Genomic DNA, 17,497 nt, shown 5'->3' on the forward strand with positions numbered 1-17,497 from the left:
GGGCCAGGGGCTGTCGTGGTGGCCTCTGCGATGCCTGAGGACGTGGCCGGACCTACAATGCGCTTGAGTGCGAAAGGAGAAGCCAGGGTGCGGGCAGGAGGGGGGGAGCCCCGAGGCTCTTACTGGCATGTGGGGGTCACTGCTGCCATGCCCTGGGGTTTCCTGGCAAGGCGGTGGGGCTGGACGGCAAGGCCGCCTCTGCAGAAGGGCCAACCCCCATCCAGGCAGGACTGAGCTGATGTGGGGGGCCCCGTGTTCTGCAAGGAGACCCCGCCTCAGGGCCCCCACACTTCCAGCTGGCCCAGACGCCCCCTGGTACGCAGAGGAAGACGTCCTGTCCAGGCCGCGCTGACTGGCTTCCCCCACGTCGGTGGGCCCTGTATCTGGAAGGCCCTCCGTGAGCGGCGCTCGCCTGGCAGGACCCCAGGGCCGCTTCCGGCCAGGGTGCCTCCCTGTGCCACTGGCCACCTCGTCCACGCGAGGCCTGGTCTGTGGGCACCGTGCGCGCCCCTTCCCAGACGCCCTGCGCCCGCATTCTGGGCTTGCTCACGGGCGACCCCGGCCCCCACAGTTGTCTGCTGAGAAGGGGCCGGAGTGGCCCCACCCCACACGCCTCCCTACATGCCCACCCCGCGCCCCCCAGGCGCTGCTTCCTTCTGAGAAGGGCTTGCTGCGCCCACACGGCCCGCCACCCGGCTCCCCTCAGCTCCGGGGTCTGTTCTGTCTGAGGTTGTCCTCCGTTGGAGCCAGGAGCCTCGGGGCTCCTGTGGCGGTGGCTGGGCCCTACGACCCCTTGCAGAAGAGCAGCTCCTGTGGCATGAGCGGGGCCCCTTCCCCCACCTTTGTTCTGTCTCCTCAGTCCCGCCAGGCCCTGGGGGTCAGTCTTCGTGGCCTGGGCCGGTGTTTCCTAAGCTCTGCAGACCCTGGAACGTGGATTCTGAACCCGAGCAAACAAGCGGGGAGCCGCAGCCGAGCCCTTTGCCGCGTGTGGCGATGGGGGTTGGGGTGTTTGCCGCGGGGCAGAGGAGGGGCCGGGCCGGGTCAGCAGTGGGATCGGGTCACTGACCGCTCCGTGCACAGGTCCGCGGAGAAGGCCGCGCACGCCAAGGACAGCTGGTCTCCAAACACCAGGCCGGCCCCCAGCGCCAGCTTCCAAGGCCGAGGCTGCCCCGAAGCGTCCCTAAGAGTCCAGTCCCTTGGGCGGGGGCGAGGCGGCACGTGGGTCAGACCCGCAGGCCACGTCCAAGGCTCCCGGCCTGACCGCCGGCGTCTACCCGCCTGACCGGCCCACTTTGTCCTCAGCGCGGCGCCAGCCAGGGCCCGAGCTGCCCAGACCCTCCGCAGGCCCTCCCAGCATGGCGGCTCCTGCCCCCCAGTCCCTCCGAGGAGGTGCTGGGAGCTCTGAGGGGGCTCGCAGGGCCCATCTACCCATGCGCAGGTGCCAGAGCAGGGGGGCGCCTCCTGCTGGCCACCCCGAGATTCTTAGTGCCCATTTCTGAGTCCCAGCGGAGCCTTGTGAGGAGGTGCTGGCACGGGAGACTTGGCGGGGAGCACCGCAGTGGGGGGCCGCTGACCTGTGTGGTCTGTGAAGCGGCCCCCGGGGTCTGCGCCTGGGGCCTGCAGGGAGGCCGTGGGCAGCATGGATGAGCCTGGAGGCTGGGCCAAGCGGTGGGACCTCCCTCCACGCAGCCTCCTGCCTGGGGCTGGCCTGCGCCTCAGCCCCGGCCCCGGAGAGCCCCTGCCCCGCAGCCAGCTGCGCCTCGCAGGCTTGCGCCCCCCCCCCCCCCCCCCCCGTCTTACACGGCGTCCCTTGTCTTCTCAGGAGCACCTGAAGGCCCTCGATGACCGAGTCAATGCTTTTTTGGACAATATGTTTGGGCCTCGAGGTAAGTGAGGACTTACTGTGGGGGCCCAGGTGGGTCATGGGAGATGGGCCTTTGCCTCCCCTGGACACCCTCCCCGGAGCGTCCCCTCCCCAGACCACTTGCCCTGGCGGCTGAGCTCCTCCTGCCCACCCCGACCTCCCTCCCCCGCCAGCTCGCCAGCTCCCGCCTGCCGCCTGCCGCCTGCTCTGTCCCGGGCCTGCTCCCCTTCGCAGGCCTGTGCTCGTCCTCCACCCAGGCCTCAGGTTGGCCTGCCCGCCCCTCAGGCCTCCCCTCCGCCACCCCCAGCGACTCCCGTCAGTCGGCACTTCTCCTTCCCTCAGCCCTCGGCCACACCTGCACACCCCGCCCCACCCCCCCAGGCATCTCTCCCTCGGTCACTGGTTCCCCGCTGTGACTCACTGACCCCTCATCACTTTGCACGTGTCAGCTGGACCCGCGTTAACCTGAGTCCCGCTGTGTGGCGGCACACCGTGTGCAGCCTCGGAGCCACTGCGGAGCGGGCTGTTCTCCCGCCCTGCGGCCTCTGGGGCGGCCGCCTCCCCGCAGTGATGCTTCCTTGTACCTCGACCTTGGGCGACACTCTCCCCCCACCTCCGCCCCCGGCACTTGCGGGGTGGGGGCTCCCTTCGGAGCTGTTCTGCCCTGTTCCCCCATCCCGTGGTCTCGTCTGGACTTGCTTGTTATCTCTGACTCGGGGCGCAGAAATGGGTGCCGGGAGGAGCAGGCCATTCTGGTCTGAATTACCTGGCTTCACGGGCGCCTGCTCCCTCACAGAGCCGCAGACCCACAGGTGACTCCTCAGCACCCCGGGAGGGGAGAGGCGGTTGTCCTAGTTCGCAGGTCTGTAGCAGAGACATTTATTTATTGTATTTTTTTATTGTGTTAATAACACTGTGTCACTCAGAGATACAGGATCATACACCTCACCACGCCGAACCCACCAGCGCCGCACACGATCCTCCTCCACAGAGCTTGGGCGCCTCCCACCCGGGAGCCTCAGTTCTGCAGCCAGATTTCTAGAGTTTGCTTTGGTTTAGTTTTGTCCATTCCCTTGCTTTATTTCTTCATGGTCCATCTGTGAGTGACATCATTCAGTATTTGTCATCTCCCGTCTGACTTCAGATGGCAAGAGTTCATCTTTTTGATAGCCGAGTAGTAGTCCACTGTGTATATAGACCGGTCTTTCCTAAGCCACTCATCTGTCTTTGGGTACTTAGGTTGTTTCCATGACAGGGCTTTTGTGAGAAGGGTGCAGTGCACATAGGCGTGCAGACACCCCTTCACAGTAGTGATTTCGCATCCTTTAGGTAGATTCCTAGGAGTGCAAGTCCTGGGTCATAGGGTAGATCTAGTTTTTATAGCTTGAGAAACCTCCACACTGCTTTCCACAGGGGCTGAGTCCGCCTACATTCCCACCCGCTGTGTAGGAGGTTTCTTTTTTTTCCACATCCTCACCAACACTTGTTTCTGGTCTTTTTGATGTAAATTTTGTGTGTGGTGTGAGATAGTAGTCTAGTTTCATTCTTCTGCCTGCAGCTGTCAGTTTTCCCAGCACCATTTCTTGAGGCTTTCCTTGCTCCGGGGTATGTTCTTGGCTCCTCTGTAGGAGATTAACCATCCATATAGGTTTGGGTTTACTTGTGGGCTCGCAGTTCTGCCCATACTGTTTTTATTACTGTATATTATAGTATATTCTGAAGTCTAGGCATGTGATACCAACATTGTTCCTCCTTTTTGTCAGGATTGCCTTGGCTACTTGGGTTCCTTGTGGTTCCATATGAATTTCAGATGCCATTGAAACTTTGGGAGGGATTGCAGTGAATCTGTATATTGCCTTGGGTCCATTTTATCAGAGTTAATTCTCCCAATCCGCAAGCAGAGAGTATCTTTCCATTTGTGTTTTCTTTTACTTCTTTTCACAATGCCTTACAGTTTCTATTGTACTGTTGCTTCACCTCCTTTGTTTACTCCTTGGCATTTAATTCTTCTTGATGGGGGAGGGAAGGGGATTGTTTTCCTGATTCTTCCAGTTCATTGTTTTCATATAGGAAAACAACTTTTTTTTGTAAAGATTTATTTATTTATGCATACAAGACCTGGGGTACAGGCCAGAGATGTGGGGGTGAGAGGACTCCCCAGAGACAGAGTAGGGAGCAGAACAGGCGGATCCACTGAGATCCACTGCTGGGGGGGGAGCCACGGGTGAGTCAGGAGAGGTCTGCTGTGCCATGTGGGTAGCCCCCTGGCCGAGGATTGAACTCATGCCACTGTGGCTGGTGACAGCTTGATAACTCTGAGACTTTGATCTCTGTGCCACTAGGGAGGCCCGGAAAGCAACTTATTTTTGTAAATTGATTTTATAGCCTGCCACCTTACTGACTTACTGTTTCCAATAGTTTTTTAGTGGAATCTTTCATGTCATCTTCAAGTAGTGATAGTTTCACTCCTTCTTTTCTGGTTTGGATTCCTTCGATGTCTTTCTCTTGCCTGGCTGCTCCGGCTGGGCCTCCAGCACTGTGCCAGCAGCAGTGGCGAGAGTGGATGTCTGGTCTTCTTCGGGATCTGAGTGGGAAGGCTTGGAGTCTTTCCCTGTTGAGAATGGTGCTGGCTGTGGGTCCGTTGTCTGTGGCCTCTATTGTGTGGAGGGACGGTCCCTCTGCACCCATTTTATGGACAGTTTCATTATGTTGAAACTTATCAGATCCTTCTCTGCACCTCTTGATGTGATCGTGTGATTTTTATCTTTCCTTTTGATGTGAATTACACTGACTGGTCTTTCAGTTGTTGAACATTCCTGTGTCCCCAGAATAAGCCCACTTGGTCATGCGTGTGAGCCTTTGAATGCATGTTGGGTCCATCTGCTAAGTGTGATTGAGGATTTTCTCATCTGTGCTCACCAGGAATGTTGGTCTGTAACGTACTTTTTTGTGATGTCTGTGTCGGGTTCTGCTAGTGGGCCAATGCCTGGCCTCCCAGAATGTATCTGGAAGCATTCCCTCCTCAATTTTTGGTGAGAGATTGAGAAAGATAAGTATCTGTTCATTTTTTTAAGGCTTCACAGAACTCACTGGCGAGGCCACGTGGTCCTGAGCTTCCTTGTTGTGGCTCGTTCGTCCGTGTGCAGGTTTCCTGTGTGTTCCTCGTCCGTTGTGGGGGGCGCTGCGCCTCTGAGATGTGTCCGTTTCAGCTTTGGTTTCATTTACCTTCTGTATCATCTGGTTAATTGCCGTTTCCTTTACTTCTGCTCTCATTTTCCTTGTTTCCTTTCTTCCACGGGCTCGCGGCCTCGCCTGTTTGCCTTGTTGCGGCTCCTCAAGGGGGGAGGTTAGCTGAGCTCCTGGTTCTTGATGTGGGTGGGGTTGCTCTGCACCCCCAGGACGGCTTGTGCTGTGCCATCGGGTCTGGTAGGCTGTGTCCTCCCTTGCGTTCGTCTTCAGGTACTTTTCAGGTCTTCCGTGGCTCCTCGCCGGCCAGCAGTCATCCGCCGGCGTGTTGCTCGGTCTCCACGTGCGGGAGGTTTCCCGCTCTCTGTGCTGCTCTCCTGGTGTGAGCCCGCTGTGGCTGAGGAGACGCGGGGCGTGACTGCAGTCTCCACGACGTGGCCAGCATGTGGGCCGTCCGGGGAGCGCACGTCCGCTTTCAGGGCATGCACTGCTCTGGGATGTCGGTCAGTCAGTGCGCCTGGTTCCTCGCTCAAGGCCGTTCCCGGCTTACTTTCTGTCGGGCTGAGCTGCGCGGCGAGCACGGGCTCTTGAAGTCCCGGACTGGGTGTTTCCCAGCGTGTTTTCAGACTGGGTAGCAATCGCCTCGTGTGTGCTGACGCGCCTCCCTTTGGTGATGGCCCGCTGGCGAGCGCTGTGTGTCCCTGAAGGGTGGCCCTTCTCAGAGCGGCTGTTGCGCTCTCCTTACCTTCTCAGCGGGAAGTCCACTGGCTCTGATGTCAGAAGGGCCCTTCCTGCCTCTCTTGGGGCCGGGCTGCTTGCCGGCTGCCTTCACTGCCTTCACCCCCAGCCCGTGTCATCTCAGCAGCTCAGGTGCGTTCCCTGGAGGCGCAGAAAGTTGGGTTTTGTTTTCTGATCTAAAGGAGCCGTTGGTCTCGGAGGTCAGTGCACTCACCTCTGGGTGACCGTGGGCGGGTGGGGTCTGCTCCTGCCGCTCCTCCTTGTGTCCTGCGCAGCTCTCCGTGGAACTCCTCTTGGTTGATACGCGCTCCGCCCGCACCGCTCGGAAGGGGGTCTGGTGCAGCTGCGTCCTAGGCCCTTGCATTCCCGCAAATCTGAAGAGGGGTGTGTGTGTGCGCAGGGCGGGGTGATCCTGGCTGGCAGCTGGCATTGTCAGTGTCGTCCCCCTCCCTGCTTGGAGGACTCGTGTTGCTGTCCAGCCCCCTGCGGCTTACACGGCCCACGAGTGATTCTGAGGAACCAGCGCACGGTGGACACTGTCGCTCTGCCAGGCCTTGTGAATCTCCGGATTTCATTCTGTTCTCCCGCTGTGTCTTGGGACGACCCTGCTGTGGGACAGGGATCCGCTTGCCCCGCCTGCGGCCGAGGCAGGGCGAGGGCCAAGGTGGTGGTGGCGTCCCGTCTGCCCTGAGCCCTGGTGGCGCCTCTGCCTCAGCCCCCTGCGGCGGGTCCGGGCGGCGGGTCCAGGGGATGCGCTGGAGCGGGCGAGGCCATGTGGCGAGGTGGTGCTGAGAGCGACAGGCCGCCGTGAGTCCCCTTCCCTCAAGTCCTCGGCTACGTGGCCCAGGCAGCCTGCTGGTCCCCACCGTGCCTGCCCCTGTCGCCTCACCAAGACCTGGTTCGGGGGCAATTGCCAGAGCCACGGTGGAGAGCGCACCCCTGGATGCAGAGGTCACCGGGGTCACTGAGGCTGCATGGCCCCACTTTTGTCGGGCAGTTGTGATGCCCTTTATCACCCGTGGGGAACAGCCTCAGGACGTGGCGCAGACGCGGAGTCGTGAGGGCCGTGCCGTGTGCCAGCTGCTGTGCCAGCAGGTGCGCCGCGACCCCTCGCCCGGCCCCGCAGAGGCGGGTGTGGAGACAGGAGGGGCGAGGCCTCCCCCCGACCCCTCAGCGCGCTCCTGCCAGGCCTCTGCCGCCCCCCGGCCTCTCCCCGTTCTGGGGCCTGGGCCCCCCCTGCTCCAGTGCCCCTGTGCCCTGAGCTCCAGCCCCTGCCTGACTCTGTCCCGTCCTTGCGCTGTGCCCTGTACCCTCTCCAGGAGGACTCCTGTCCCTGGGGCCCGCTGTTCCCAGCACAGGCGCTGGGTGGGACGGGACTGTCTCCTGGAGACCAGATGGTGACCTTGGCCTCTGACCCCAGCTCACCTCTCCCCTGTGGGCGGGCAGGACCTGGAGCTGTGGGTCAGTCACCTCAGGTAGGCGGTGAGGACAGCCCTGCGGCGTGTGGCCAGGGAGGCGACTCGGTCCCGGTGCCCTCCCGGCCGCTGAGCCGGGGCAGGGAGCGGCTCTGCACAGCGGGGCCTGCTCCTGGGGGGGCTCCCGGGGCCAGCCCCGCCTCCTCCCACCCGCGGGTGTCCGCATGTCCCCGCCGCCAGCTCGTGGGGCAGCGGCGGCGTCTCAGGCTCGTGCCCCCGCAGACGCGCGTGTCCGGGGCTGGCTGCTGCTGGACTCCTACCTGCCCACCTTCTCCCTGACCGTCCTCTACCTGCTGTCCATCTGGCTGGGCACCAAGTACATGAAGCACAGGCCCGCGCTGTCCCTCAGGGGCGCCCTGACCGTGTACAACCTGGGCGTCACGCTGCTGTCCGCCTACATGCTGGCCGAGGTGGGTGCTGGGTGCGCGGCCGGGGCGGGGCCGGGTTTGCTGAGAGGGCGGCGGGTCGGGGCGCCTCCCTCTCGGCTGCTCTGCAGCTGCCCTGGGCGACGGGGGGGGGGGGGGGGGGGGGGGACGGCGGGGGCGGCCCCGGGATGCCCCGGCAGGCAGTGGAGGCGAACAGGCCGGCAGCACCCTGAGCCTTCCCTCCACCCCGGGGTCTGGGTGACGCCGCCGCAGGGGCCCCGGGACCAGCGCTGGGCGAGGTGGACGGAACCAGGAGTCCCTGGCGGGGCGCCAACCAGGCGGCCGTACTCCAGGCACCAGCTTGGAAGGACACCTTCGGGTCTGCACAAACACGGGGTCGGGGGGCCTGGGGGCGACGCTCTTGACGCCGGGTGCCCTGACCGCAGCGGGGCTGGGCGTGCTGAGGCTGCACATCTAGACCCCGACTGCGCCCCCCACCAGGGGCCGGGGTGACTGCTGGCCACAGCGCCTGCGGCGGGGGTGGGGGGGTCTTCCCGGGATGGGGGCAGGGTGTGTGCAGAGGCGCGAGGAGCAGCATGGGGGCGCCCATGGGGGAACGCGGCGCCCAGCCTGTGGCGGGGCTGGACGCTTGGATGCAGCAGGAGGCCCCTGGCCGGGAGGTGACCGTGTGCACGTTGGGAGCCAAGACCCCGTGGGGCCCTGCTTGCTGTCGCTGAAGCGCCCTCGATGGCCCTGGGCAGCCCACCCCTGCTGCTGCCCTCCCCTGCTCCAAACCGGGCGCCGAGGAGCCTGCCCATGCACGCTGGCGGGTCTCGCTCCAGCCTCGTAGGAACTGTGGGAAATTGCACGGAGACTCCATTTTCCTCTCCCTCTGGCCCGGGCAGCTCATCCTGTCCAGCTGGGAGGGTGGCTACAACCTCCAGTGCCAGGACCTGGCCAGCGCAGGGGACGCCGACATCCGGGTGAGTGGGGCCTGCCCTGGGGAGGCTGCCCGGGACCCTGCAGGAGAGGGCAGAGGCCCAGCCCTGTGACCCCAGGCAAAGGGAGGCTTCTGGCTGCCGCTTGATTTTGGAATTAAGTGTTTCCCATAGTTACAAAACCAAATTTTAAAAAGAGGAAGGTAGCTGCGCCCCAAATCAGGGACTGTGCCACATATGAAGCTGGTGACATGACCACCCCGTCTCTCATCTCAAGTGATGGGACCAGCCTCTGCCCACAGCCTCTGCCCACAGAGCCCCGCGGTTGCCGACCACAGGCTCTCTGAGGCGCATGACGGAGCAAGGAGGATCTAGAAACTAGGTCTCACGGGAAGCGTAGGAACACATTCTTTGTAAAATCCAGCTCCTGCTTTAGCTCTCCGCCCTGGGCGCCCTGAGCTCCAGGGCCGGGAGCTGGGGCTCTCGAAGTGGAGCCGGGGCATGGAGCAGAAGCAGCCCCGGCATCCGTCAGGCGAGGCCCCTGGAGAAGCAGCAGCTGCGCTGTGTGTGAGAGATGACAGACCTACAGGAAGCACGAACTCAGAATACTGACAGATGTCAGTGTTGCTTTTTCTTTTAAGATTTGTTTTTGTGTAGAACTGGGGTGCAGGCCAGACATGCGGGGGCTGAGAGGATTCACCAGAGACAGAGGGGGAGCAGAACAGACAGACTGACTGAAACCCACTGCTGAGGGGAGCAGCGGGGAGACAGGGGAGGTCTGTTGTGCCCTGTGGTAGCTCCCTGGCCGGGGATAGAGCTCAGGCCACAGCGGTGACAGCCTGAGCCTGACCCCTGGGCCACCAGGGAGGCCTGTCGGTGTTACCTTTTGAGGGTGAAACATGAGCTCATTCTAGAAAGATTTAGAGTGACGCCTCTACCTGTGGTGGGTGAATTTTCACACAGCCTGGGACTGCAGCAGAGGAAACTGAGCACTGACAAATAGAAACTCCCCTTAAACGCTGCGCACCTGCGGGGCCTGGAACAGGGGTCTTGTGCCTAAGCTGGCCTGGTCACCGGGTGCACAGCCTGAGTGCCAGGGGCTCGGGGCGGGGCCCGCTGCCAGGCCTCGTCCAGCCACAGCCCTGTGCATCAGCGACAGAGGTGGGAGGAGCGTCACACTGGCCTGCTGCGGTGCACAGCCTGGGGCCAGATGGGGCTGCGGGAGCAGGGGCCGTGGGACCAGGCCGTGCTGTGCCCCCACGCGCACAGGTCCCTGGGAGACATTCGGGTGACTGTCCGCAAACTGGGCTTTGGGAAGATGACAGGCCTTGTGACTCTTGTGCTCAAACCAAGATAACGCACCCAACCAGGTGTTTCCAGATGAAAGTGATGCCTTGTGTTTCTTATAATTTCACACTCCTTCCCCCCAAAAGTGATGGGGACTAGAGTCGATTCGGCAGGAGGGCACCCCTGAGCTGGGCAGGCCCAGTGGCCGCGGCCCAGGGCTCGCGCCCCTGCTGCTGCTGCGGGGCTGAGCCATCACTTTGAGGGCTGAGCCTGGTCATTACGGCACAGACCTCGTCCTTGAGATCTCAGGGCTCACCTCTTTAGCAGAGCGTCCAGGGTGCACCACGGAGGGTGTGCAAGATGGCTCTCGCGTTCTTCCCGGCCCGCCCAGCCCTGCTTGGCTCAGCCGCTGGGCATGTACATGGTCCAGTAGCTCTGGCCGTGCCCTCCCGCACAGAGGTGCCCCCACCTGCAGCTGTCCACGCCATGTGGCCGGCCCCCGGGAAGGGGAGGGCGAGCGTGATGCTCTCCCCACCCAGCTGCTGCCCCTTGGCATCTCCTGGGGCTCTCCCATGCCGGGCACTCGGGGCGGCAGAGGGGGCCAGGCGGTGCAGGCTGCTGGGCGGGGCGGTGTGTGGGGGGGCTCAGCACTCACCCTGTGCGCCGGCAGGTGGCCAAAGTGCTGTGGTGGTACTACTTCTCCAAGTCCATCGAGTTCCTGGACACCATCTTCTTCGTGCTGCGCAAAAAAACCAGCCAGATCACCTTCCTGCATGTCTACCACCACGCCTCCATGTTCAACATCTGGTGGTGCGTCCTCAACTGGATCCCGTGCGGGCAGAGTGAGTCCACCGGGGGGCCAGGCGGGGGCTGCGGGGGGTGCGGGGGTGGGACAACCTCCCGACAGTGAGCGCCTGCGCCCCACAGGCTTCTTCGGGCCCACGCTGAACAGCTTCATCCACATCCTGATGTACTCCTACTACGGGCTGTCCGTGTTCCCGTCCATGCACAAGTACCTCTGGTGGAAGAAGTACCTCACGCAGGCCCAGCTGGTGCGTGCCGCGCCCCTCCTCCACACCCCCATCCCCGCCGTCCCCCAGGTCCGGCGCTGAGGCTGTCCCGGGCCCACAATAGCCCTTAACTGCCAGGGGCCGCAGTGACCGTGTCCCTGCGCCGCAGTCCTCGCCCCTGCGCGGTTGCAGCCGAGAAGCGCCCTGGAGCGCAGCGGGCGTCACGGGACTGGCGGCCGTCACGTGACCTTCCCGGGCGCGTGGGCCTCACTGGGCGGCCTTCCAGGTGCAGTTCCTGCTGACCATCACCCACACGCTGAGCGCCGTGGTGCGGCCCTGCGGCTTCCCCCACGGCTGCCTGCTCTTCCAGTCGTCCTACATGCTCACCCTGGTCGTCCTGTTCCTCAACTTCTATGTCCAGGTGAGTGGGGCGTCCAGGCAGGCCGCTGGCCGCGCTGGGCAGGCGTGAGGGTGAGACCCCCGCAGCCAGGACGTGGCGGGCGGGGGCCCTCCGCCCCCACCCCATGGAGGCAGGCTGGGAGCCGCCTCTCACCCCATGCCCCCCACCCGCCAGTGCCCACAGACACCCAGTCTGTGCTGTGTCCACACCCTGGGGAGGTGGAACGTCTGGGCCCACCGGCCATGCAGCCGTTTGCTCGCTGCTGACGTTCCGCCACACCCCGGCTGACCAGATGGCAGCTTCGCTCCAGCGAGAACCCCAAGAGTCAGGCGTGTGCGGGTGCGTGTGGCGGGGGGGGGGACAGCATCCAAAGGGAGGGGGCACGTGGACTCCCAGTGGCTGCACCCTGAGGGTCGCCAGATGGGCAAAGTGAGGGGAAGCCCAACGGCTGGGGAGCACCCCCACCAGAGCCTCTCGCCAGAGCCCCCCACCAGAACCCCCACCAGAGCCCCACCAGAGCCTCACCAGAGCCCCTGTCAGCGCGCCAGGCGGGCAGCGGGCACGGCAGAGGCGGCCGGCAGGTCCCCAGCAGCCCCGGGCTGAGTGCGGGTTTCTGGGTGTGCATCGGCTGAACCGCTCGTCCGACTTGTTCGTGTTGGCAGGAGACTGGACGGGGAGGGCCTGACTGTGGTGTCTGGCCAGACTCAGGCCTGGGGATGCGCCGGCAGGGGAGGGAGGCGGCGACGGAACGTCTGGCCCCTTGGTCTTTGCCCCGCGTGGAGCGGGAAGGGGGAAGTGGCCTGTGGGCAGCTCGGGTGCGGCCATCTCACTAAAGAGCCTTCCCCCCACCCCACCTCAGACGTACCGGAAGACGCCGGCGGGGAGAGGTGCGGGCGAGCCCCCCGCGGGCAAGGAGGCCACGAACGGCTTCGCCAGGGCCCCCGGCGCGGCGGCCAACGGCGTGGCGGACAAGAAGGCCCAGTGAGCGCGGCGGGACGGCCGGCCCAGCCCCGGCGCCCGGGCGGGAGGATGGTCTCGTCGCAGCGCCAGCTCGTTTCCCTCGCGTCCCGATCACTCGCCCTGGAATGCACTAGGCTCCTGCCGCGGGGGCCGTCAGCGCAGGCCTTGCCCCCCGCGGTGCCCGCCGCCCCCTCCCCGCCGCGGCGCCCGCCGGCCGCGCCGGCCCGTCCCAATAAAGTTAGTTCTGTTCAGGTTGTCAAGTTTGAAACAGAGAGTCGGCGTCTTCCCGGGCGGCGCCCAGCGTGAGGCGCTCGGCCCCGGCTCGGCCCGAGGTGACGAGAAAGCCCCGCGGCCGCCGCTCACCTGCCCGCGCGTCCCTCCCGCCAAGGGCCAGGCAGGAAATAGTATTTTCATGTTTTTACTTCGAGGAATGATTTTTCTAAGAGTAAAAGACCTGCCAATCCTCACGTCCGGGCCTGGATTGTCGCGCTCCGCCTCCCTCCGCAGGCCACGCAGGACGGACCCGCCGCCTCCTTCTGGGCGAGGAGCCCCGGCTGCCCTTCCGGGCGCAGCTGCCGGCTCGGCCTGTGGTTCCAGAACTGACGCCTGCGGTTGAGACCAGGGAGACGCGGCCGAGCCCAGCACTGGCGGCGGGGACGCTGCCCCCGGGCGGCGCGGGCAGGGACTCCCGGGGCGCAGGCGCTGCCCACACTGGGCCGCACCCGGAGTGGAGCGGGGCGGCCTCTGAAGTCGCTCCTGGGCTGTTGTTAACGCGCCGGCCTGGCCGTCCCTGCTCCGCCCTGTCCTGAGTCCAGTTTTAAACGCCCCCGGAGCAAGACGCTGGCTTTCATGCCGACTTTTCTCGCTTCTGTTTCAAGTGAGCCACGCTCCGGGGCCTGCTGCCCGCCGGGCAGAGAGGCCTGAGGCTCCCCGCCCGGCCGGCCGGCCCAGGGTCACCTCCTGCCCCTCTCTCTCTCCGGGTGCTAGTCCTCCCCTGGACACTTGCTGAGGCATGGGCCCCCGAGGGCCCCTTATGCCCCTGGAGGACAAAGTCCCAGCGGCCACAGGCCCTGGCGCTGTCCTGAGGCAGGGAGCAGACAGGCCTGCGCTGTCGGGCGCTGGCCACCCCCTCCCCGGGGCCTCCTGGCTGCACTGCGGCGGTCACCTCAGCCCCAGCAGACCGCACCTGCCCGGTCAGGGGCCCAGTGGGGGCCCCTCGGTGCACAGGGCAGCCCCTTCAGGCTCGGCGTGTCCAACAGGCCCTTGGAGCAGCTGCGCAGTCCCAGCCTCCGGCCCCAGCAGGCCTGTGTGCGGCCCTGCCCTGGAGTGTCGCAGCCGTAAAAACAGATGTAAAGAGAAAAACCAAAAATGCTTGTCCCAGGTATTCGTGTCTTCCCGCGGGGCGAGACCGTGAGCAATAATCCCCTCGATTAAAACCACTAACAGTGCTGCTCGTGGCGCTCCTCACAGAGCCTGGCCCAGGCCGCCGGCAGCAGGAGCCCCCTCGCTCCCCGCGGAGGCGCTTTCTGGGGGAGCAGCACCTGGGGACCCCGGCTTCACCTCGGGGTTCTGGGCTGTTGGACACAGGATGCTGCCTCCTCAGCACACGGCGTCAGGGTCGGGGGGAGGGAGGCAGGGGAGCCCACTTTTTTCTGGAGATAGAAAGCATTCTGTGTGATTACTGTGTAATAAATTGATTTTTACACTGAGGTAAAGCATGTTGCAGCATCTTACTTAGGTTAAAAACACAAACCGGCCTGCCGCGTGTTCCTGGTGGCCCCCTCGCTGGGTGGGAGCGCCAGGAGCAGCCTTCTGGGGGGACCCCAGCACCCTGGCCAGGCTGCATTTCCACGCTGGCTCAGGCTCCCTGGCCTGAGTAGACTCGGGAATGACCGTCCCCACGTGGTGTGGAGAAGTGGTGAGACAAGTGCTGAGAACCCCTGGGCTGCCTGGGAGGGCACTGGGCTGGCTGGCTTGGCCCAGATTCTCCAGACAGGGCGGGAGGGAGGGAGGGAGCACCATCGGGGCGGGGTACCCTCCAGTGAGCGACACCGGGGGCATCTCCCCTTTGTGCGCTGGGGGTGCCGCTGCTCACCCCAGCAACCACACCTCAGAAACCGGGGCTGCCTCAGAAACCGGGGCTTCTTCATCACACTGATAAGTCTGTGGCCAGAGACCAGGAGACGCAGGATGGGCGAAGCCCCAACAAGCCCTAGAAAGCTGATGCAGAACCCCTGAGGTCCAGGGGAGGGGCCCCGGCCTGGGGCGCGATGGGGGTGCTGGGAGGTGACAGGGGTGCTGGGAGGTGACGGCCTGGAGGGGGCTACCCCCAGACTCACACACAAATGTTGTCAACCAGTGCTACTGCCATGCACATTTAAAGTGCTCTTATCCCCTGCAAAGCTTGCACCACGCGCCACAGAGCCCATCAGAAGATTCCAAAAGAAAAGACTGCAAAGTGGGGTGTAAGCTTTTGTGTCAGGCAGAGCGATCTAAAAAGAGGTATTTTACTTAAGTCACTATATTGGAGCTGGGGCCTCTCTGGTGGTGCAGGGGTTAAGTCTGGCACCATGGGGCTATCCCCAGGGAGCTACTCACAGAGGCAGCAGCAGCAGACCTCTCCGGACTCCCCTCAGCAGTGTGTTTCTGTCAGTCTGCCTGTTCTGCCCTCCCCCCCCCCCTCTCTGGTGAATCCTCTCACCCCCACACCTCTGGCCTGTACCCCAGCTCTTGTATGCATACATAAATCTTTTAAAAATAAATAAACAAATTGTATCGGAGCTGTTTGCAGTCCAGACATGGGGTGACACAGCGAACACCGCTACCCGGAGCAGGCTTGCCGAGAAGACTCCCCCCACGGCGGCCTCATCTTCCTGAGGAGTTCAAACACTCAGCCCTGCCGAGCCGCCCACCCTGGCGCAAGAACCTTTGTCCCCACCTCCGCTTCGCTCCTCTGCTCGAGCGGGCCACTTCCTTAACCGGCTGGACCCCAGAACGTTTGCAGACGACAAGAAAGAACGATTTCAAATAAAGCACCATTTTCATCACGTGCAAATTAAGCCTCCCCCGAGAAATGCACAAACCAGGGCCACGCAGAAGCCAAGTCACTTCTCAAATACAAACCGGTCTCACTTTGACCATCTTCGCTCACCATCCTGAAGGGCCCTTGTTCTGGCTGAAGGTCAATGCAAATGAGCCCACGGCACCCTTGTTCCCAGCCTGGCTGCCACTGGGCACATCCCACCCCCCGCCCCCAGGGAGCCAGCCGGACACCGGAGCTCAGGCTGCATGGTCGGGTCCGGGGCTCAGGCTGCGGAGCAAGGGGCAGGGTGACCGGCTGGAGACACCCTGGCTGCTGACTCGGGTACGGGGAGGGGCCTGACACACCCTGGGGGGCTGCCGGGGGTCAGACACACCCAGACAGACTCCAGACACACCCTCCAGGGCTCATCTGCCCCCCCCACTGCTCAGCCCAGCAGCCCCTGCTCCCCTTCAGGAGGGGAGGCCTCCTCTCGGGCGGCCTGGTGGCGGGCCCCACCATCTGAAAGTGCTTGTGGTAAGTCCCGGGCGGGCACTGGGCCCAATGCATCCACGTAGCACAGGCGGGCGGGAGCTGCATCCACCCAGGGCCGCCTGCTCCACCTGCAAACCCCAGCCCGGTGCGGAGTGTGACCAGACTACGGAAGAACGACTTGAGGCGTGAAGAGCCTCTAGTGCCACCCGCCTCCCCCCCACATTCCGAGGAGCAGTGAAGTGACCTCAGTCTCCGCCACCAGGATGTGTGAAGGGCGCTGACACTCCTCTCGCCTGTCCCCTGCCACCCTCCCTTCCTGGCGGGGTGCAGAGGGCATGCTGGTGGGTGGCAGCTTCTGGGACATGAGCCCACGGTCACATACAGGACAGGAGAGCGAGAAGCTCAAAGAACCCAGCGGGGGCCTCCTGGTCCCTGATTTCAGATGACAGCCAAGCGGCTGTGATGGGGGCAGTCCGGCTTCAGACTCCAGTGCCTACTGCATAGCTAGGAAGTGACACATTTGGCTTCTAATGACTTGATACTCTCCTTTGGAATTGTGAATATGCCAGTTTTTAGAAGCAGCACCAGAGTATGAAATGCCAGTTGTAAACTTCAAGGTCAGACAAAGAAATGAAAAAGAATTTTTCTGTTAAATTAGGTAAGATAGGGCATCCCTGGTGGCACAAGGGGTTAAGCTCAGCACCGTGAAGCTGTCCACAGCCTCTGCAGCACAAGTTCGATCCCTGGCCAGGGAGCTACCCACATGGCGCAGCAGACCACCCTGTCTCCCTGCTGCTCCCCTCAGCAGTGTGTTTCAGTGGATCTGTCTGTTCTGCTCCCCACTGTCTCTTGGGAGTCCTCTGGCCTGCACCCCAGCTCTTGTATGCATACATAAATGTTTTTTTAAAAAATAAAATAAAATTAGGTAAGAGAAGGGTCAGCACGCAAATTGTTCACTCTGTGCAATGTAGTAAAATGAACAAACTAGGCACAGATGTCTACTTAGATTGTTTTCTATGTGAGAAAAAAGTAAACAGTAAAACGAAAGAGAAAAAGGGAGAGTGAGGACATGACGGAGAGAAAAGGATAGTCTAAAAGTGGGCAGAACTAAATATCAGATCAAAAAAATGCCACAGAGGAATGATGAACCTTACGGGCAAAAGTCCTTCACTGGAGGAAAGAATCCAGGTACATCACCTCCTGGGGGAGCTTCAACACAACAGCACTGCGGGTGTCTGAACCTCACCTGGGGGGCCTACCCCCTAGGCAGAGCCCTAGGGACTCAGGAACGAGTCCAGGTAGCGGCACTGGGCACCACGGACCCTTCCTACCCAGGTGGTGTGTTCTGTCCCTTCTGGATTTAGTTTCTCTTCTGACAAACTGCTTGCAGCAGCAGCTCACAGCATGGCTGGGATTTCCCTCCCCCACATTCTCGCCCGCAGTGGCCCCTGAGAAGCACCTTACCAGGAGTATCTTAGAGGGGCTGGAGGGGAATGGAAGGTGAACTTGCTTCCAGCAACCCCTACAGCCCTCACCTGGCCTCTGCAGGCTGCAGGGTAAGCTGTGGGGCCCCCTGCTGCCCAAGGCCAGAGCCTGGTGCTGGTCTCTGGCCTGAGCCTCAGGGGAAAACCCCTGCCTGCACTGCCTGCTGAGTTGAGCTGCTTGGTCTGAGGGGAGGTCTGCTGCACCTGTGGGGCAGCTCCCTGGCTGGGGCTTGACCCCGTGCTACAGTGGCTGAGGAGAGCCTCACACAGCTGGAG

At 62.9% G+C, this 17,497-nt stretch overlaps 1 protein-coding gene across 1 annotated transcript; it reads left to right on the plus strand.

Moving 5' to 3' along the window:
• Nucleotides 1-1,639: 1,639 nt before the first annotated feature.
• ELOVL2 (ELOVL fatty acid elongase 2) lies at nt 1,640-12,248 on the plus strand (the record flags this gene model as incomplete). Its single annotated transcript, XM_084259537.1, has 8 exons — nt 1,640-1,762; nt 1,823-1,886; nt 7,486-7,673; nt 8,534-8,611; nt 10,524-10,695; nt 10,781-10,905; nt 11,150-11,284; nt 12,123-12,248. 8 exons carry the CDS (start codon nt 1,640-1,642, stop codon nt 12,246-12,248), a joined length of 1,011 nt encoding a protein of 336 aa, XP_084115663.1.
• Between the last annotated feature and the right edge of the window lie 5,249 nt (nt 12,249-17,497).

Source organism: Talpa europaea (assembly GCF_964194135.1).
Source record: "Talpa europaea genome assembly, chromosome: 2".
Taxonomy (NCBI): domain Eukaryota; kingdom Metazoa; phylum Chordata; class Mammalia; order Eulipotyphla; family Talpidae; genus Talpa; species Talpa europaea.